Raw genomic sequence first — 22,853 nt, 5'->3', positions numbered from 1 at the left:
CTTTGTCTTACTAGTATTTAGTTGTAAGTTGTTTCTTGAGCACCATGCGGAGACCTTCTGGACTTCTTCCCTGTATGCTGATTCGTCCCCTCCAGTTATGAGACTCAGTACCATTGGGTCTCATAACTGGAGGGTTATAATGCACCGATGCATTATAGATTGGCAGTGTTGGTTAAACACAACATCTTTACCTTGAAATTACAATGGAGACAAGCACAGAAAGCAGACATTTTGCCTTGGATGAGAGAGATATGTATGCAAATTCTAATTAAAATATTGGGGTAAACTTAAAGAGGCTTGTTGTCTGTAGTGATAAGCTTTTGATTGCCCATTCAGATGGTGGCTAATGATTTGCGTCATGTGGTTCCCCCAAAGAAATAAAAAAAGTTCCATCAACAAAAAATTAGATGCCAGAGGGTATTTTGGGGGAATATGGGCTTGCAAAAAAACTCTATTCAATGGTTCCAAAACATTTATCACGTAATTACTCACACTGCGTCTCGAGAAGCTCCATGCAAAAGCAGCAGTTCCACAATTTCCTTATGTCCATTCCTGGCAGCATCGTGAAGTGGCATATCATTCTGATATCCAGTCACATTCAGCAGTGCCCCGTGTCTTATCAGTAATTCAACTATCTGCTTATGCCCATGATTACAGGCTTCATGCTAAATATTGAATGGGGGGAAAAAATAATATAGAAGTGACAAAATAAGAATTGGCTCAACAAAAAACTGAAGCTTGATAAAGCAGGAAACTGATGCCCCTAAATTACAGATTTTTATTTATTGCAACCAATACTGACTACTACAGTGTTTCTCAACCTTGGCAACTTGAAGATGTCCGGACTTCAACTCCCAGAATTCCCCAGCCAGCGAATTCTGGGAGTTGAAGTCCAGACATCTTCAAGTTGCTAAGGTTGAGAAACACTGGACTACTAGATAGCTTGCAAGTATAATTAATCATTCCAGGAATCTTTGCTGTAAGTAAAGGAAAAAAGCTTATGTTTAAATTTCATCTGGCAGAAAAAAAATGAACACAAAGTAACTATCCATAATGTATTTTACCACTTTTCAGATTCTGCTTAGACTTTTAAAATCCATTTCTCTTGCATCTGAAAATGCAATAGAAATTCACCTGAAGAAAGAAACTAGCTTAATTCAGAAAGAACAAGGCAGGAACAAATAACAGGAAAAGCAAGAGAAAGAGGCTCTCAAAACTATTTGAGTTTATTAAACAAATGAAGTTTTTCCTTTTTCAGGACAAGCTGAGAAAGAGTTCATCTAAATCGTCCTCTGTATCACACAGTCTCAGCAAGAATGAGGTAAAGAACAAAGGAAGAATGGAAGGAATGAACCATTTAAATTACCAGCGGTGTCCAACCAGCATAATCTTTAATGTTGGGATCAGCTCCCTTTTTCAACAAGCATTCAACAGCAGAAAGATTACCCTAGAAAAAGGAAATGAAAACATAAAACACTAAAATTTATTAAACGTTAACAATTTAAATTTATTGAAGATCTATAAACCCAAAATAAAAAATAGGAAGATCAGTAAGATAAGAGGAAATCAAATATCCAACAGAATAAAGTAAAACATGAAAGTTTTTAGAAATGCAATTTTTTAAAAATCACTGTTTATATTAAATGATAAATATATTATAGGTAATTGATATTCTGATTTCTGAATTCTTTTTTTAAATAATTTTTTGGGGTTTTCCCTTCTCTAATAATAAAATCTTTTCTCATCAATTTGACACACTCCTGTATTGCTTCTGTTTCAGAAGGCTTGTCCCAACCTTTTGGCAGCCGTTTTTGTTACTTCTCTTGTAGTTGGCAAAAAGAGTTTTCTCCTGGATCAATCAGGGGCTTTGCGATGCCCCTGAGATCAGCAGGACATGCTCTTCTCTATCACTGTTCCTTCAGAACAGTTTAGGTCCAAAAGGACCGTCCAGAAACAGAGATATCGACAGCAGTCCTGGAGACCCAAGACTGCATGTTGTATCGTTGCGGCGTCAAGCCCCGCCCATCCTGATTTCTGAATTCTTTGACTTATTTCCCTCATCTAGAGAACTATACAATTGTTACAACCCCTTCTTGCTCTTTTAAAATTAGATATTCTCTCCATTATGAAATATTTTATGAATTGAAAAAATGATGGTAAAAGAATGCAAGTCTAGGATAAAAATTGTGTACCACAAACATGATAAAAATTTGATTACTCAAATTAACTATAATCATGCTAACAGACCTGTGGCAACACTAACACATACAACTGTGTTGATTTTCAACCACAGGTCTGTCTCCACTCGGAATTCAGTCTACCTTGTAACAGTTACTTGTCAATTCCCAAAACAAGACTAGCAATCATTAATGCAGACATATGCGTTACACTCTTGCTAAATTATCCCTTATTTATTATGCTTATTTCTATCCTGACCCATTAAACTGAGAAAATTTATTAAATAGGTGAAATTGATATGCACTTCACAACGTAAAATATTTGGGTATTATTAAGATTAATATGAATGATGGTGATGATGATGATTGTGTGTTATTTCGAAATAGCTATGTGAAAGTATGGAATGAAATGAAGGACAGGTTAAGAAGGGAAAGCTACATTTTATCATTGTTGGGGGAGAATTTCTATGGTAAAAATGAATGTACTATTAAAATGTCTGCTAAGTAAGACAGTTAAATGAATTTTGCCCAATTTTATGACCTCTCTCGCCACAAAAGAGTCACTGCAGTTAAGTTAGTAACACATTTTAAGTGAATCTGACTTCCCATTAACTTTGCATGTCAGAGGTCACAAAAGGTGATCACATGACCCCGGGACAGTGTAGCTGTCATAAATATGAGTCTGAATTTTGATCATGGGAACCATGGGGATGCTGCAACAGTGGTAAATGTCGTAAAAATGGTCTTAAGTCACTTTTTTTTAGTGCTGTTGTAACTTTGAACAGTCACTAAATGATCTGTTATAAGATACTCAGCCTTTGTGTATCAAGAAGCATAAAACTGAAAAGCAAAATGATCAATCAAAAAGCTGTTTACTGCTTTTTTAAACTAGTAAATCAACAGGAGTGTGTTAGCAGTAACTTTACCCATAGTTCCTTTGCTTTACCTAGTTTTAGAACATTTTAGAGCTAACTTTTGGTACGGTTGCCCCACGGTCCCATTCAGGGTATCAATATGAAACATAAGCTTTGTATACATTTATGTACACTTACATAAAGTAGACGATTTTTTTTTCCAAAAACTCAGGAGTGCATGGCATGTTTGCAAGAACAGAGATTTTGTCTTTCTTTTTACTTTTAATGAGTAATAAAAACATGATTCCAGTTTACCACCCAAATGGCTGCATTTGTTCAATTAACTGTAAACTCATCAAACTTTTTCTGAACCAATGTTCTTTCAGGATACTTACTAAGAGTGTCAAAGCTGTAAAATAGGAAAGACCACCCTGCAATTTCAATTAAGATTGATCTGAAATACACATATTTAATTTTAAATGCTTTTAACAGTCTCTTAAAACAACCCAAAAGTTGAACTCATTTAATTTTCATTAAGTTTGGTGTATTAAGTCCTACATAGTAATGAAAACAGTATAGATTTATCTGATAATTAACGAAGTCGCAGAAGAATTAAATGTATTTTCCATTTACAGTCCCACGAGACTGCTTCTATTACACTGACAAGTTTAATTAGATAAGAAATTCAGAAAATAGTTACAGCTACTTAATACTGCAATCCAAATGGAACAATCCGTGTCTGGGTGGGAAATGGGACAAAACAGGAAACTTTTCCTTTCAGCTAATTCCAGACCTTTCAAGAGAGTTTTTCCCTCTAGTTTTTGTTAAGCCTCTGTGTACTTGCTTTTTTATACTTTAGTTTGTACACTGTCTACAATTCCTAGGGTGGGGTATGTAGGTTGATAGTAATAATCACCACCACCATCCCCTCATGAAAGAGTTTATTGTACTTTAAAATCAGTCTTTGGCATTTTTTTTCTGTTCCATTTTTACAAGTAAAAGATTATTTAAAAAAATTAAGAAATTAACCAGGAGTCACACATAGTAAAAGCTTACTTACCTAACTTTATCGTGGTCATTAACCAGCACAAGAGAATTGGTATTCAAATATTCAAAATATTCAAAACTAAATTGACAATATCAGTTCATGAAGACAAAAAAATGTTGGCTAAAAGACAATCTTAAAATCGAAATAGGCTAAAAGGCTTACAACGACATATACAAAAAAAACCACAAATTAAAATTAGCAATCTGGTTAATATAAAGTTGGAATAGCTGTATAAAATGGTCTTCTGGAAGGGTCTTCAAATCTGGCTCTGCCAGCTGCCTTGGGGCCCTGATGGGGATGCTAGGGGTGTTTGGTAGGATAAGAAAGAAAACTCCATTCCCATTATTGCCTGTCTCCTTAGCTTTTAGCCTCTATTTAATCCTTACTAATTTTAACTTTTATATGTATGTTTTTTACCATTTTTAAGTAGCCCAGAGTTGCTACACTTGGACGGGTGACATATAAATTTAATAAATAAAATACAAATACTATACAAATACTTACTGTATACTTATATCCGTTTTCTTTTCCATGTTCACAAGGAAAAGGTTATTTTAAAAAATTAAGGAATTAACAAGGGCGCCTTCTTCCCTACTTCCTTTTTCTGCTTCAGGTGTCAAGGGAAAAACAAAGTTCTGATTCTTGCTCTTTTGGCAGCCTCAACAATTGTTAATTGATATTATTGTGGTGTGTCTAACAAAGGGTCACGCATTGTAAAATCTGACAATAAATAAAATCAACTATTCAAAAAGAAACTACATGCCAATTTCGCCAATGATATGCTAGCAGAAATGCTTGATCAGTCTTCCAGCAAGAACAAGGGAATCCAGAAAAGACTAAAGAGGGAAGAATGAATTCCTATCACATTTAAACTCCCTTCAGACAAGATACTTGGACTAAGGGCAGCTGTAATTAATTTCCAATGAATATCCAGTGGGAACTAGAGCAAACAAAAATCCTAATTTCCTCCATAAAGTACTCCCCATCTGAAGGGTGGGTTCAGCAGCCTATCAATTTAGCTGGCCTCATTTTGGCTGATTAAGATTAGGGCTATGCAAATTTTCAAAATTGCTAAAGTAACCATGTCCATTTCCAGATGCTGCTCCCATCTGGTCTATACATATGTGCAGACATAACCTATTTAGGCTAGTATAAGAGTCTTGGAATTTTTGACTTGGCTTTGGCAATATCTGCATGTCTGAGAAAAGGATTTATAGGAGGTGCAACCCCAGCTTTATTTGGCGCCACTCCAATCCCTCTTTGGAAAGAACTAGGAGAAAGGAATTTCAACCCATTATGCAACTGATCCCCAGAGAGAATACCTTGCAATTTGAGGGAATTGGTTCCTTGAATTTCACTTCTAAACATCCCATGAGAAAGGGCTTTAGAATTCCAAAGAGTCAAGTTGCTTATTCAAAACAAAATTGGAGATACGTGCTGTGTTCGTATTCCTACTTGAGAGGAGCTCAAATGACACATAGTGCACATAAGTGTAAACTGATCAGATTCCTGGAGGGGAAAGGTCTAGCGGCCACTGAGGCTCATCCATGAAAGTGAGGAATATCTTGGAAAGGCAGATAGAGGTTTTCAAACTAAATGCAACTAGGAAAAAACAACTACAAAGGAAAAGGAAGCCCCATAGGAAGACTGATGGCAACATGTCATTCAGAGGATAGAAAAGCCCAGACGATTGTCCCTGGCACTGGAGGTGAACCATTGATTTCATGTCCTCTCCCTGGAAGAAAACACACGGGCACCTGGAGCAGGGTCCTTATCAAGTGCTCCAGTGACAGGAAGAAAAGTAGCTCAGACAGAGGAGCCCACTAGGTACCCTGAAGAAACAAAGCCGTAGGAGGGCGATTAGTGATTATCTATGGAGATTCTCAGTCTTCTAGGCCATGGTGGCCTCAAAAGTGCCTTTCCAAAAGGCAAATGGACGGACAATGAGAAGTTTAAACATTTTCAGGGAAAAACCAAGAAAATCCAGTTGCCTTTTAGAAAAGCACCTTTGGGACATCCCAGAGCTGTGGATGCTTCATCGCTGGAGGCCTTCAAGAAAAGACTGGACAGCCATTTGCCCCAGAAGGTATGAGGACTTCTTCCTTGGGCAGGGATTTGAAGTCAGAAGACTTCCAAGATCCCTTCCAGCCTTACGATTCCATAAAATAGCAAGATTTTGTTCATTTATAAAATCATCCGATTGAAGACTAGCAATGAGGGAACTTAGAAATGAATAAGGCTATCTTTAAGATTCCTCTTTATTCCCATCATCCTTGAGCTTTCTTGCCAACTCTGTTATCCTCAGTATTCTTACCTGAACAGGGTAACATTCTGCCCCTTGTTATTGAGAATAGCAATAGCACTTAGACTCATATATCGTTTCACCGTGATTTACAGCCCCCTCTAAGCGCTTTACAGAGTCAGCATATTGTTCCCGACAATCTGGGTGCTCCTATTACTGACCTCAGAAGGATAGAGCAGTGTTTCTCAACCTTAGCAACTTGAAGATGTCCGGACTTCAACTCCCAGAATTCCCCAGCCAGCGAATGCTGGCTGGGGAATTCTGGGAGTTGAAGTCCGGACATCTTCAAGTGGCCAAGGTTGAGAAACACTGGGATAGAGGGCTGAGTCAACCTTGACCTGTTCAGAATTAATCTCCTGACGGTGAACCAAGAATTACTCTGCAATCCTGCATTCTAACCACTGAGCCACCACAATATTTTAAGAGTATAATAAAATGTATATGGAGCTCGTCCTTGTCCCATCTGATACAGGAAAGAGCAGAAGCAGGAAGCAAGAGGTAGACAATGGGCAGCTGTTGCTGAGAGCAGACTTCCAGAATAGATAAGGAAATCTCTCCAAATACTTTCCATAGGTATGTCCCAAGGAAGCCCGTTAGCATTTTCCTCTTATGCACAATATGAAACAATTGTGGTTCCTTTGACATTGTAGAAGGAACATTTATATTTAACCAGTGACAGTGAGCAAAGCAGTAGAGTGAAATTGCTCAGCTATGATTGTCAACCTGTATTTAAAGGAGAAAATGTATGCGTGTTTCTTTCCATTTAGTTCAACAAGTGTACACGGTTTCTACCCTTTTTCACAGATTAGAAAGCGTGAATGTTTGTCTAGGCTGGAGTCACACAGGAAGAGCCAAGAATACATTACCTAGAACGTCTCCTTCATTTTTCTTATCTAGCATAGTTGAAAAACAAATACATTACCTAGCTTTATGTGAATTTTCTTCCAAAAAATAAAGTATTAGAAAAATAATGCGACTGCTCACGTTTCTCCCTTCCGCCATTACATGTAGTCCTCGACTTACAACAGCTCTTTTGTGACTGTTCAAAGTTACAACAGCAGTGGAAAAAGTGACTTATGACCAATTTTCAGTTACATCCTTTGCAGCCTCCCTGTGGCCACGTGACAAAAATTCAGACCTTTGGCAACTGGATCATATTTATGATCTCTGCTGTGTCCCAGGGTCACGGGATCACCTTTTGCAATCCTCTGACAAGCAAAGTCAATGGAGAAGCCGGATTCACTTAATAACCTGCATACTAACTTAACAACTGCAGTAATTCACTTAACAACCGTGATTTGAAAGGTTATAAAATGGGGCAAAATTCACTTAACAAATGTTTCACTTAGCAACATAAATTTTAGGCTCAATTGTGGTCTTAAGTCGAGGACTACCTGTATATTTTTATTCAAAGTATGATTATATTGAAAATCTGGAGGAAACAGATTTTCATTAAAAGAAAGCTGCTGTACCAAATGGTTTTCTAGACTATCTATAGTACTTCAGTCTCTCTCTTTATAAATAACTCTGTGGAAAAAAGTCCAGGGGTTGTTTTCTTGTGGCATTTTAATGATTTTAGAATGCTGACTTCAATTAACCAAAACAATAATTCCATCTAAGTTGATGCATCTTCATCATATAATTATGAATAATTAAAAATCTATTATTTCGCTAAGGAATTTATATGCAATAACAAATAGATTCTATTTCCAATTAAAAGAAACATATTTGGTTACACAAAATTCCAGTTTGATAATCTTGAAAATGCTCCATTTTTATTTTTTCAAACTGATATGCAATTTGGCATTTTCCTGGACTTGTAATGCTTATGGGAACAACAGATCAAACCAAGGGGAGAGCATCCTTCTCATTGGCAATATTTTGGTATCCTGTAAGAACAGATTAGTGCCCAATCTTTTGCCTTCAGGAATTGGTAAAAAGAATTTTTTTCTGTAGGGAATGACAATTGAACATTTTAATTAGGATTGCTTCTATACACACACACTGACCCCAAGGTTATGCAAATTTTTACAACGCACAAGAACAAGTAATAAGCATCTGAAGAGCCGAGGTGGCGCAGTGGTTAGAATGCAGTATTGCAGACTTCTGCTGACTGCCGGCTGACTGCAATTTGGCAGTTCAGATCTCACCAGGCTCACGGTTGGCTCAGCCTTCCATCCTTCTGAGGTCAGTAACATGAGGACCCAGATTGTTAGAGACAATAGGATGACTCTGTAAACCGCTTAGAGAGGGTTGTAAAGCACTGGGAAGCCTAAGTACTATCGCTATCTTCTAGTGATTGAAACAGGCATTCCTAATGCTGAATAGCATTTCTTTTCATGATTACAATATCCACAGAACACCAAAAAAAGCACATACATAATATATATGTAGGTACTGTATATAATGCAGTACCTCTGGAAAATAAAGGATGTAGACTCTGCTGTATGAACTAAATGATTTAGAAATATCTCTAACTCTTCTGTAATAGCGAAATAGAAAAAAAATGTTATTTTATTGAGAATAAATATTCCAGAGAAGAGGTTAATTTACCTCAATAGAAGTAGTATGGAGTAAAGTCTCCCCTTTATGGTTTCTCTTGGCTGATAAGTTTTTGGGAAATTTCTTGAGGAATGCCTCCCTTTCTTCACAACTTCTGGACACTTTTGGATGTTCTGGATCACTGGCACATGCGAAGTCTTCCAAGTTCCTTCGGGGAGATGTTATTCCAGGAAATGGCAGAGATGGGGAAGAAACTGTAGAGTCCGTCATGGGAAAGGCCGCCACAGAATTCCCGGGCGGCTGCTGGGAGGCCTTTTTCAGCAATCGTGACTTCCGGCGGACAGTCCCCTCTTCTGCTTTGTGACATTTAGGTGTCTGTTCCTCTCTGAAAGGCTTCTCGTGAGGAGGTGAAGAAACGAAGTCATAGATGGAGGCTAAGTTACAAGACTCCCTGTCCTTGACAGATTCCTTCAGCTGCTCTAATTTCTTTGGGCTGGTCTTCAGGGTGAATTTCATCCTCCTACTGCGAGGACTGAAAGTCATTTTGATTTGTTTCCTTTTAGTTTCTGCCTCTCCAACTTTCTTTCCCAAAGCAGGCGAGTTATCTTCACACTCTGAACAAGGAAACGGAAGGAAGGAAGAAAAAAACATTCAGTTTTATGTACACTATAACAATATTAACTCTTATGGGTGGGATTATTTCTATCTGCACTGTTTCACTTAAGGCTGCAGTTATGATTAAATGCTTTTTCCATTCCAAAAGCCTGTCATGCTTTTTGTACATAAACATTTCCTTCGAATTTCTCCACAGTTTCTTATCATGTTTGGGTATAATATCTGACCCAAAATTCTGCAAAAAATCAGAAGAGTCCCACATATAGAGAGCGCTAGTTTCCATGGAAAGTTATATCACAATTCAACACTATGGAGATGAGTATTAGGGTTACTCGTAGTACAGTACATCCTGTTCTTCCTCCGTCTACTGAGATAACTTTCAGATTTGCAGAAAACATGTTGCCATTATGTTAAGATTTGCCTCAAAACAAAGGAACAGAGTTCAGTAGTAGAAACATTCTTTACCTACAGAAAATGAGTTCAGTCCGAGTCTATCCAAGCAGGTCCAAGAAAAATATCTCACTTCACCTGTACAGTCACAGCCATGTTTGGAATGTTTGTTTGCCACCAGCCATCTGGTGAGCTGTGAGGACCACTGTTTTTAACTGTAAATGCAGCATTAAGCATTTCTGCAGAGAACTCATATTTAGAATGTGTTATATTATACTCTGTTCAGTTTAACTCACCACCTTATGCAATTCTTCCAGGGACATTCTGTAGCTTCCAGTACTCCATACCTCTCGTGAGCTGTCAGTCACTTCTTTCACTCAATGTGCCCAGCAGTATAAACTTTTCCATAAATACAATAGTCCCCATGATATCTACAATACCATGCACACCTGTCTCAATGTCACCTTTGAACATTCGTGGTACATGTTCTCTATCTAGTTTTAGGACAGGTGGAGAACAGATCACATCTTAGGTCTTCTTTGTGTAGAAATACTGAAAACTCAAATGGATTTACAAACCTTTAAGATTATTATGCATCTGTTGCTATAAACTATAGAAGTTCAAACATTATATAAAGTATCTTGCCTAATACAAAACATTTTTAAAAAGTGAAAGACAAGGACATTATACTATGGAAAATTTTAGTTACTTAGCATACTGGGATATGGTATACAAATTGAAATATGTAATTATTTTAAAATTTCGAATTCATTGAGACCAACTGAATTTAACATTACTTACACCACTCTGCATTAAAATCCCAATTATATATTTTTAGGATATTTTATTAACAAGTTAATGTAACCAGAGGAATAAATATATACACATTCAATTTAAAAGAAAGATCAGAATCACTATAATCAAACTAAAATGCCCCTTGGCTTCTCTTAATGAATTGTACTCAACAGCTCTTATTAAAATCTTATTGTCTTATTTTCTATTGTAGGTATTTTATTTTAATGGGTGAAAATCTCGGTGATTTGTGTCTCAAGGGCAGTATGTGCAAACTAAATTTGTAGAGTAAATAGAATGTAGGGCATAAAGTTGTAACTTTCATAACATCCTACATAAAATTTAATATATTACACTGAATATTTGTTGATAAAGCAAGTTGCAAGCATAAGTTATTAATATAGCCTAAAGCAATGATGACCAATTAATGTTGAAATATTTCATTTGTACTTTAGTTAGGCCTATTAAAGAACTGGCTGGAAGCTCTGGGTAGAACAAAACAGAAACAAAATAAGATTGTTCTGTCACTAGAAAAAGTTTAAGTAATCTTCTATTGCAGCAACACAATCTGTGAAGGCAGATTGCCAACAAGCTTAGAAACGAGAATTCTATAGGTGGCATTTACTCCTCATAATATTACTGTAATTGCAAAATATTTACCTGGATATAAATATTCATCTCCAGGAAAAAGGAAGGAGGTAGCTGTCAACTTTATTTTTAACTGCTTGTATTTGTACAGGCAAATATTGCCATTCTTCATCAAAATGAACCAAATGCAGAGAGCCTGCACAGTAATATTTTAGCCATTAGTGAATTATGTTTACAAATAGTACTCAACGTATGACTGGCCACTTAGCCACCATACAAAGTTACAAAGGACCTTTCCACAAGCTACTTACAACCCATTTTTGAAATTCTGATGGCCACCCCCTTGCAGCCATGATTTGGGCGCTTGGCAACCAGCCCACATTTACTGCCACTTATACCACCCTTTGGTCATGATTGATTACCTCTTTTTTTTTGCCTGAAAATAGCAATTACTTCCAGTTTCTGCCAAAAAATTCCTACTGGCTAAAATGGGTTTGCTTAACAACTTCTGCAGAGAAGTAAACAAGGTGTGTAGTGACCCCCTTAACAATGACTTATGGTTGCAATTTTAGGCTCCATTACAATGAACCTGTATAGTAAATATATTAAAAATAACACTTCACAAGTATCATATTAATCTTTGACTAAAGAAACTAGGCTGCAATTTTTTCCCCTTGTCAAGGGGGGGGGGGGTTAAAGGACAAGCTTTGTGCTAATGGATTCAAGTTTATTGCCTGAAATGACAAATTACAGTATATTTAGTTATTAAGCTGCTGCACAATGGGAATGGAAAGAAGTTTTCAACGAGATCAAAATTTTTGTATCTGTCTATTAATTATACATATTTCGCTCCATAAAGTACTATATCCAGAAAGTATGGTTTGATCTGTCTCAGGAGAATCTTTTGGCGTTAGCTGTTCAGAAGAAGTCAAGAATTTATTTCTCGTTATCTTTGGATTAAGCCTTTTAGGAATACATGCTTAAAACCAAAGTTCAAGGTTCATGATGATAATGAAGGCTAATTAATATAAAATGAGTGGCTTTACTTTTTTCTCAAACATGATTTTCAATGTTTTTGCTACTTCCCCTCGTTCTGTTCTTCTTAGCATCTTATCATGCCACGCTGTGTTGTCTGTCCTCCCCAGGTCTATTCTTCACCTTGTAGCTCTTATTGCACCAACTGGCATGAGCTGGATGATGGGAAAACAGTCAACGAAAACAAGGCAGGAAATCGTAATGGAGTCGCCCCATTGTGGGCGGATTTTGGGGGTGGCGGTGTTTAAATGAACTGCTTCACATATTGTGTCCCCATCTCTGCTCTCTTCTATGTATTCGTTAAATGAATATTGAGTGGAATATGAGTGCCTCAGGGGTGGGGGAGACCCTAATGCAGACACAAGCCCACTCTCTACTCTTCCAATACTTCCCCATCCCACCTGAAAAACCAACCACATGCTCTGTTTTCCACCCTTTCGGATCCTGTCGCTTGGGCCTTCTCTCCACCCCTGCTATTGATTGTTAATCTTTTGGAAGTTCTCCAGAACTCAAATTGGGGTGCAGAAGGAGGTACAAGCTATTCCATTGCTGGGCCACGTGGCAGAATAACACAAATAGATTCCCCACAATGAGGTGGCCTGTCCTAATCGTTGCTAAGCAGCCTATCATAAATCAAAGATTTCCTGCATTCCAAAATGCACCTTGGGCTCAAAAAACAGCATTCACCATTTTATTCTAGATACAAATGATAGACAATGTATTTGAACACATACCTATTTCCATACTGTTTAGTCTCAGCTTTACCTAAGCAGCATGTTTAGTATATGAAAGTCAACTCTTGAAAAATAAGGTTTATTAATTTTTGAACAATTGTTAGTAATCACGATCATGATCAATAATCATAACATTAGCATAGAATTTACAGCTAGTCCTGGACTTACAACTGGCCATTTAATGACCACAGTCAAGATGATCTTGGAATAGGTGCTTTAATTCTGGCCTTTGTACAGTATCATGATGGGGACTACCCTGGTCACATTTTGGGCACATTTTAGTAATTTGTTCTTATTTATGACTAGTTGCCAAGTGCCAAGTACCATCACGTGATTGCCATTTGCAATCTTCTGGTAACTTACCCCAGTGGTTCCCAAACTCGGCAACTTTAAGACTTGTGGACTTCAACTCCCAGTATTCTCCAGCCAGCAGAGCTGGCTGGAGAATTCTGGGAGTTGAAGTCCACAAGTTTTAAAGTTGCCTAGTTTGGGAACCACTGACTTACCTCAAAAGTCAATGTGGACGCCGACAGGGAAGTTTGCAAGTGAGGGATGTTGGATTTGAGGTCTGTTTCCCCAGTGCACCAAGGGATTTCCCCTCACCCCTGTGCCACACACTGGATGAACAACCTCAAATCTGGCAAAGATGCCGGTGAACACCAGCATTCTGAGCCTTTCAGAATGCTGGTATTTATTTGTAGGGGTCGAACTCCTAGTGAATGCCAGGGTTTCTGCCACTTCATTCTTCCCACATATTGGGCAAGCTGTGCCGATACAGTTGTCTACACATTTTCAGAAGGGAAAATGTTAGAAAGCATCAGACCAATAAGATTTTAGTTAGATAAAATGAGATGAAAAGATAAGGTTTATTGTTATTTACCTATATGCACAACAACACATATTAAAATGAAATTCTGATGCCTCCCTCTAAAAAGAAGGAATGCCTCCATCAAACACTGTCACCATCCCAAGGATAACAATAATAATAACAGCAGCAGCACCAAAAATGACCAGTTATACAAAAATGACACCAAAATGTATATTAATTACACTCCATTTTAAATGTATAGTGGAGAAGAGTTTTTGTTCTTTCAAGCTACATAATTCCAGGTTTCAAAAAGGATTATTTCATTTACCTGAGAAGGCCTTGTCCTGCAGAGTTTGCAATTTGCTGTAGAGTTTGATGATGTTGTCCAGTTTCCTGTTTATTTTCACATCCTGTTTAATGATTGGCACCTGACATATTGGGCAAGCTGCGCCAACACAATTGCCTACACAAGTTCTGAAAAATATAAATATGATTTCATGTGGGGAAAACTACACCTGGATAACAAACAACTATTTCTAACACATGGTTGAAGAGGTCTTTATCTTAGAAATGCATAAGAACAAGACAATTGTTTACAGTACACTTAAAATGCTGAAGTCGTCACTGATAGCTTGTATAAGTTAATAGTTTGATACACAGTCTATGTTCATACATCACACTAAAGTGTAATTTAGAACAAAATGCACAAGTAAGAAAAATTATAGAGAAAAAAGACAGTGGCATTAACTTTTGCATGCTCCCACTTTCTGGACTATAAGTTTTATCTTTCTGTGTTAGCAGGATTAACTGAGGCTATCCATAACCAAAAATTTCAAAAAAGCTAGCTTCATACTTGCTTATGTTTATATGAATCAGTTAATGATAATTAAAATCCATGATTCAAATAGGAAACTCACTGTAGTCTAAACAAATCAGACAAGGTTCTCCGAAATTCTATTTCTGATACTTCATATCATTATAAACAATGTTGACTCAGCTGCTAACAGGTTAGGAAACTGGATTCATTTCGTATTGCTCAGTATTTAACTATGGTTATAATGTATCAAACATATATCATCTCAAGAGATGCCACACTATCAGCCCCCCCTACCCCAAAGATCCCGCAGGAGAAGATCAGTCTGGACAACTGCGGGATCTGGCAGGGTGAGAGCTGTGAACCATAAACACAAAGCTTTTGCTGTGACCCAGCATAACAGATACAGCGCCCTTGCTGACCCTAATGGGGACACTAAAGAGACAGGTCAAGGTTGTTGTGATAACGATGACTCAAATAAGCAGGAGATCGTGGTCCAAAATGAATAACTTTCTTTGGAAAGGCGAAATGGGGACCCAGGTATCACACATCAGTCGCACAAGAAGAGCACGGTATCCAAAAAGAGAAGTCACCTTTTGGTTGGTGATTCAATTGTAAGGGATGTAAATTTAGGAAAGGATATGGAGGTTTTAAAAGAGGTCAGGTGTCTGCCAGGTGCGACTGCCAGCAGAGACAAGAGGCGTATTCTTAAGATAGTCAAGAATGCAAGTAAGGACTGTGATGTTGATGCTATTATACATCTTGGCACAAATGATCTATCCCAAAAAGATGTACCTTCTGTGCAGAATGATTTCCAGAGCTTGGGGTATGAACCAGCGTGTAGCGGAGTTTAATATGTAGCTAAAGGAGTGGTGTAAAAGGGAAGGCTTTGGTTTTATTAGTCATGATGTCTGGTCCAATGAAAAGCTGTACGAAAGAGATGGCTTGCATCCATCCAAGAACAGGACTGGGTTACTTGGCATTAAATTCACAGATTTTCCGGATAAACATTTAAACTGAACAGTGGGGACAGAGAATGAATAGATACAGAACATTTCTGTCCCCAGCAATCTAAAATTCATAGGGTTATCAGTGAATGTAACATAGATGTTTCTGCGGGAAGATTATCAGCCCTGCTGTCAAGCAAAACCAAGCATTTAATAGTGATTGCCATACCATGTGCATGAATCATACAAGTGGCAAGAAAATAGGGGCAGTCAGGCATAACACAGGTTATGTAGACAGTAAACACAGGGTCAATCAAAATGGACTCAAATGTCTATACACCAATGCACAGAATATGAGGAATAAACAGGGTGAATTAGAAATTCAAGTAAAAGAGGACAGATACGATATTATTGCCATTACAGAAACTTGGTGGGATGAAACCCACAAATGGAACACACAGCTAGAAGGATTTAAATTATTTAAAAGAAATAGACCAAATAAAAGAGGAGGTGGAGTTGCATTATATATAAGAAATAACTACATATCTACAGAAATAGAGCACAACAATGATGAACATTATCTTGCATGCATTTGGGTCAATATTAAAGTGGGGGGGGGGGGGAGAATGACATTGCCATAGGTCTATACTACGGGCCACCCAACCAAACAGATGAAGTAGATGAACTTTTTGCTAGTCAGCTAACTATGTAGGAAACACACCACAATAGTAATGGGAGATTTTAACTACCCTGACATCAACTGGGAAACAAACTCTGCACCAAGTGGAAGATCCAACAGGTTCCTAACAAACCTAGCACACAACTTTGTTTCCCAAAAGGTAGAGAGGGGAACAAGGGGATCAGCCATTATGGACTTAATTCTCACTAACAGAGAGAAAATGATAGAAGATGTTGAAGCTATAGGAACCTTGGGAGCAAATGATCATGCAATATTGGAATTCAACATTATGCAAACACACATAGTAGAACAAAGTCAAACTAGAATCGTGGACTTTAAGAAAGTAATTTCAATAAACTTAGAGAGAGCTTGATAAGGATTCCGTGGATGAGAATCCTCAAGCGGAAAACAACTCAAGAAGCTTGGGAAATTTTGAAAAGTGAGATTATAAAAGCCCAGTCTAGCACAATACCAATGAAGAAGAAAAATAATTTACTTGGACTTCAGTAAGACATTTCATAAAGTATACTATAACCTACTACTAGATAAAGTAGAAGAATGTGGGTTAGACAGCATCACCACCAGATGGATTCGTAACTGGCTGACCAACCGCACTCAATGTGTAGTCCTCAATGGAACAGCACCAAATGGAGGGAAGTATGCAGTGGAATACCCCAAGGCTCTGTTTTAGGCCCAGTACTCTTCAACATCTTCATCAATGATTTGGATGAGGGTATAAATGGGGAAGTCACCAAATTTTCAGATGGCACCAAGCTGGCAAGAATAGCCAACGCTCCAGAAGACAGGCTTAAGATACAGAAGGATCTTTACAAACTTGAAAATTGGGCACTATCTAACAAAATGAAATTCAATGGTAAAAAAAAGTCAGGTTCTACATTTAGGCAAGAAAAACAAAATGCACAGGTACAGTATAGGTGGTACCTTGCTCAATAGTACTAACTGTGAGAGGAATCTTGGAATCCTAGTGAACAACCATTTAAATATGAGCCAGTCGTGTGCAGCAGCTGCCAAAAAAGCCAACACAGTTCTAGGCTACATAAACAGAGGGAGAGAATCAAGATCACGTGAAGGGTTAATACCACTTTATAAGGCCTTGGTAAGGCCACACTTGGAATACGACATCCAGTTTTGGTCTCCACGATGTAGAAAAGATGTTGAGACTCTAGAAAGAGTGCAGAGAAGAGCAAGAAAGAGGATTAGGGGACTGGAGGCTAAAACATATGAAGAACGGTTGCAGGAACTGGGTAGGTCTAGTTTAATGAAAATAAGGACCAGGGGAGACATGATAGCAGTCTTCCAATATCTCAGGGGTTGCCACAAAGAAGAGGGAGTCAAGCTATTCTCCAAGGCACCTGAGGGCAGGACAAGAAGTAATGGGTAGAAACTCATCAAGGAGAGAAGCAACTTAGAAGCGAGGAGAAATTTCCTGACAGTTAGAACAATTAATCAGTGGAACAACTTGCCTCCAGAAGTTGTGAATGCTCCAACACTAGAGGTTTTTAAGAAGAGGTTGGATAACCATTTGTCTGAAATGGTATAAGGTTTCCTGTCTAGGCAGGGGTTTGGACTAGAGGACCCCCAAGGTCCCTTCCAACTCTGTTGTCCTAGTCTATTCAGTAGAGAATATACATTGAAAGCAATGTGGCAAAAAACGGGTCAGGCATAAGAGATTACTTATAGAAATTGCTTGTGGGAGGGGTGTTTCTTCCCCCACCCCTGCCCCCACTTTCACAGAGCAGACTGAAGAGGAAGAGATTACAAGACAGTAAACAGGGACACAATGAGTAATATACTTGACTGTTTGCATGATGTACTTCCAGCTTCCAGTCCAGAATGTGCTAAAGATTGCCAGCACATCTTTTTGATGTGTATTCCTCATTGTGTGCCTCTTTATTCCCTTATAATTCCTTTCTCTCCAATCCTCTGGTCTGTAAGGGAAAAAACAGCAGCACGTCAAGCACAGAATAACATGTACTGACTGTGACGACAATCACATGACTGAGGTATGAGGTAGAGGTAGCACTACAGCAAGTAAGCGCTTTGCTAAGACAGACAGGTATGGTTGCATAAAAAGATATAATCATACTAGCAGCCACAAATCAAAAGCAACAACATATGATATTTGCTTCAGACTAAAAACATGATCAAAATAGGCAAGTTTGGGGAAAACTTTATAACTATCATTTGTTTTTCACATTGTTGAACCCTTCATCTCCCTTAGAATTACATCATGACTCACAGACAGAAGACATGTCCACAACTTCCTAGGTTCACAGGTTTCTTCAGAATGTTAGTACTGCGAAGAAGAGAATAAATGGAATTGAGTTATTTCTGTCCTAAATATTAGAATGGATGCTTTTTCATTGCATCTCCAAGATAAATAATATCAAGATAAACAAGCTATGTAAACACTCTTTCTTCTACATAAACATAAAAAAATGTACCATGAAAAATGTGTTCGTCTTTCCTTACTCAAATAACCTCACTCTAGGTAGCTGTAGCTGTCTCTGCCTCTTGGGACATGTTAAGAATCCCACCTTCAATGCAGAAAAAGATGGCTAGCATTGTGGCTATCAAGGATGGGCTGCCAATCCCATGGGTGTGTTTTTAGAATCTGGAGGACAGTTTAAGCTTCCTTGTAAAGCAGAAGCAAGTAGATTTACAATAATTACAGCTTTGTTTGGTTGCATCAAGGCACATCAAATTCATTAGATTTCTTAACTGTTTGAAATAGATCAGGGATCCTCATCTTTTTAGGGTGGAGGCACATCTGAAATTTTGAAACCATCTTATGGCCTCAGTCATCCGATTGCCATACAAAACACCCATTTGGTAGTGGCAGAGCAGCTGAATTATTTGCTCCTCCTCCTTCTAACCTCCCACCATATTGAGCAGATGGACACATTGCCCCCCCCAGCCCTTTTTAAAAATTATTTTTTTAATTATTTTAACTTTTTCAAAATCCTTCAAGGGAATATACAGAATTTAGAAGCATAGCTGCAAATAAAGATTATATATCAGATTAAATACACTGCAGCATATTGGTTTCCTAATTATTAATTAAGAAAACCCAGAAAGTAAAAGCATCTTCTGTCTTACAATCAATAACTAATTACAGCATTGTTCAAGTTATTCCTCAGGGTAAATTTGTTTGGTAAATTTCAAGAGTGTTATACAACTATCAAAAGGGCTTCTGCACAAAGGGAAGCAGACATTACACAGGGGGGGCTACTTCCCTAGCTGTAACCTATTCCAGTGCTTTACAGCATGAGGGGAAACTGGAACGAGGCTGTCTTTAAATGCGCTGATGAGAAGCTACAGGCTCTTGTCTGGTTCTGGAAGCAATAGCAATAGCAGTAGACTTAAGGGAAGGGTTGCGACCAAAGAATCAGGATCCATGGATGTTCAGGGCAACTTCGATAACAAGATTTTAATGGAATGCTACCTTCAACTGTTGAAAGCCTTTATTCATTCTGCAATATTACTGTGATCCAGCCAGAGCGGGACAAGGCTCATCCGCCCACATCGTCTTTCCCATCCGCTGGCCCCCACCTGCCTTCTGGAGGGCAGGGAGGCCAAAAAGCGGGCCTCTGGAGGCCAAAAACGGGCCCATTTTTTGGCTCCCTGGCCTTCAGAGAGGGGAAAATACACACACACACACACACACACACACACACACACACATCCCTCATACACATCCCAAGGCGGCCACATCCCTTCCCTAACCTGCTTTCCACCCCAGGAGCATAACAAATTGAAGTTTAATTTGTATGCATTGTTTGAACTGCTAAATTGGCCTCACCCACCATCACATGCCCACCCACCATGCCCACCTAGTCACATGCCCACCCAGCTGGTCCAGCCCCCCAACAGTCTGAGGGACTGTGAATTGGCCCAGTTTAAAAAGTCTGAGCAGCTCTGCTCTAGAGTATAACACCCAGGTCAGCCTTTATAACCTGGCAGGATAGTTGACTGCAATTCCTAATTCGTCTGATGGGCTCTATATTGAGGAAGGATGACCAGTGCCAAGAAAGTAAGTGTTATCTGGGAAACCTATAAGAGAGGGAGCCACAACACATTAACATCCTTCCAAAGAAAATTACCCTTTGAATATAAGTGAAAATGTCTAAGGAATTCCCTAATTTATGGAATAGATTCAATAACAGTAATAGCAATAGCAGTAGACTTATATACCGCTTCATAGGCCTTTTCAGGCCTCTCTAAGCGGTTTACAGAGAGTCAGCATATTGCCCCCAACAATCTGGGTCCTCATTTTACCCACCTCGGAAGGATGGAAGGCTGAGTCAACCCTGAGCCGGTGAGATTTGAACCGCTGAACTGCTGATCTAGCAGTAGCCTGCAGTGCTGCATTTAACCACTGCGCCACCTTGGCTCATCTACAATTGCAAACTCCCGTTTCAAGGAGAACCGTATCTAAAAGGAAATAATTCTGTTTGCAAAATTGAGAGCTAATCTGGTGTGGTGGTTGAGAGGCAGGGCCAGAAACAGGGAGAAGAGCATCTCTTCGATTTCACTTTATGTTCAAGGGGGAGACAATGGCAAACCACTTCCAAAAAACCGTGAAAAAACCGTGAAAATTTCAAAGGCTTGTCCAGGAGTCAACACTGAAAAAAACAAACTAAAGCAAAAAACAAACAAAAACATCCCGATTCACTAATTGCCAGATAAATTCCCTGCCACTTGGTTTTGTTTTAAAGTTTAACGTTTTATGTAGAGCCGGCAAAGGCTGGAGTGGATCCATACATATAAATGCTGCCTCGAATCATTAATTTCCCTGGATTTTTGTTATTGAGAAGTTTTGCTCAACCCATGAAGTCTCCAACCAGAGGGGATGAAGTCCCCAAGTCTTAAGGACGTTCAGGTTGGAAGCCTATAACAGTCTTTCTCAACCTTGGCAACTTTAAGTCCTGTGGACTTCAACTCCCAGAATTCCCCCAGCCAGCTTTGCAAAGCTGGCTGGGGGAATTCTGGGAGTTGAAGTCCACAGGACTTAAAGTTGCCAAGGTTGAGAAAGACTGCCCTAAACAGCGTGGCCCATTGGCGCAGGGGAGTCGGGGGCATGAAACATCCGCAGGGCCACCCAGCAAAGGCGGCTCAGCCTCCCCACCCGAAACCCTGCCCGCCCTCCCCTTCCTCCGTTACCAAAGGGCGCATTTCAGGCTCTCGGCCAGCCGTCTCAAAGCCAGCCGCGTCGCTTTCCACGGGGTTCCGGGCTGCTGCGGGCGCTGCTCCTGCGCCATGGGCTCGGCGGGCGTGTTGCCCGAGCGGCTCCGGAGCGCAGCGGGCAGCATCGTGCGGGACAGGAGGCAAAAGGCACCCAAGAGGGATCCGTTCGAACGGCGCGCGCTCTGCGGATTCCATGCAACACGCGCGTGTCAGAGGGCGCATGCGCGGGGCTGTAGACGTATGAGATGAAGATCGACGCTCTCGGGGATACGGTTGTTTTCACAGCCCCGCTTGAAGCCCTTTTTTCAATCGGCAACCCTGCAAATAATAGGGGGGAAGAAACCCCGGTGGTTTCCTCCTTATGGCAATTCTAATCTCCGCTTAGTGAACGGAAGAAAGTCTGAAGAAGCGGCATGAAGAAGTAGCTCTATGGCGCATTAGGGGCGGAGCCTTTGCAACAAGTTCCGCCTTCGGCACCAGAAACCCCGGGTCTCTGCGCATGCGCCGACGCCCCCGTGCCTCTGATTGATCTCCTTGTTCTGCAAGGAGGTTTGCAAAAAGGAAGGGAGGCGCTTCCATGGATCTCCTTTATTTTCTTTTTCCTCGTTATTTATATGTTGCAATAAACATTTTTTTTATTATCTTTGACTTTTGCTCCAAATCTTTGTTCATTCCCAGCCTTTGCTTTCCTGTCTTCGCCTTTGAAGATTCTGGCTGCCTGCTGATATTCTGCCCTTAATTGTGTGTCTTCCTCTTTCCCTTTTTTGGACTTTTCCTTTTTGTCTTTTGAGTTTGTTAAGAGGGATCTTTATATGCAGCCATTCTGGTTTCTTCTTGGATTTCCTGTTCTTCTTTTTCAGTGACATTGGGCGTTTTCATGGTTGTACTTTTCAGAGTTTCCCAAGCTTCTTTTTTTAATTGAAAATTTTAAAAGCTTTTACTAATATTTACCTCCCCCCCCCTCCCCACCCCACCCCACCCCGACTTCCCAGAGCAAATACAGGGTATAAATCTTTAACAAGCATATTTTAAAATAAACTAAAAGAAAGTTAGTCTCCTCTTTCATTTGTGCTTTAACTCCTCTTTGTTGGGCTGACTCTAAACAGGTTATATCATTCCTCGCCTTAGAGTTTCCCAAGCTTCTTGAGTGGTTTTCCACTTTAGGATTTTCATTCCAGAATTCTTCCTGAAGTCCTCTCTGGGTTTGTTAAAATCTAGGCCTTTAGTATTATTATGTTCTACTGCTTGTGTTTGCGTTATGTTGAATTCTAGTATGAGATGGTCACTCTCACCCAAGGCTCCTGCGATTTCAACTCCCTCTATCGCTTCTTCTCTGTTGGTCAGTATGAAGTCCAATATG

At 39.3% G+C, this 22,853-nt stretch overlaps 1 protein-coding gene across 1 annotated transcript in view; it reads right to left on the bottom strand.

The window, feature by feature from the left end:
• The window catches only part of BARD1 (BRCA1 associated RING domain 1), a 34,670-nt gene extending 12,995 nt beyond the window's left edge, over nucleotides 1-21,675 (bottom strand). The window contains exons 1-6 of the mRNA XM_087706257.1: nucleotides 21,470-21,675; nucleotides 18,546-18,602; nucleotides 14,174-14,319; nucleotides 8,935-9,497; nucleotides 1,367-1,447; nucleotides 493-665 (exon numbers count right to left, since the gene is read on the bottom strand). Of these exons, the coding sequence (XP_087562383.1) occupies nucleotides 493-665; nucleotides 1,367-1,447; nucleotides 8,935-9,497; nucleotides 14,174-14,319; nucleotides 18,546-18,602; nucleotides 21,470-21,618 (1,169 nt within the window). The 5' untranslated portion in view covers nucleotides 21,619-21,675. The remainder of the gene's footprint in view (nucleotides 1-492; nucleotides 666-1,366; nucleotides 1,448-8,934; nucleotides 9,498-14,173; nucleotides 14,320-18,545; nucleotides 18,603-21,469) is intronic.
• Nucleotides 21,676-22,853: the final 1,178 nt, after the last annotated feature.

Source organism: Thamnophis sirtalis, unplaced genomic scaffold (genome assembly GCF_051295495.1).
Source record: "Thamnophis sirtalis isolate CommonGarterSnake01/CBP01778 unplaced genomic scaffold, rThaSir2_p1.2 scaffold_1, whole genome shotgun sequence".
NCBI classification, from domain to species: Eukaryota; Metazoa; Chordata; class Lepidosauria; order Squamata; family Natricidae; genus Thamnophis; species Thamnophis sirtalis.
The sequence above is the reverse complement of the archived record's forward strand: the minus strand, read 5'-3'. Positions and strand labels throughout refer to the sequence as shown.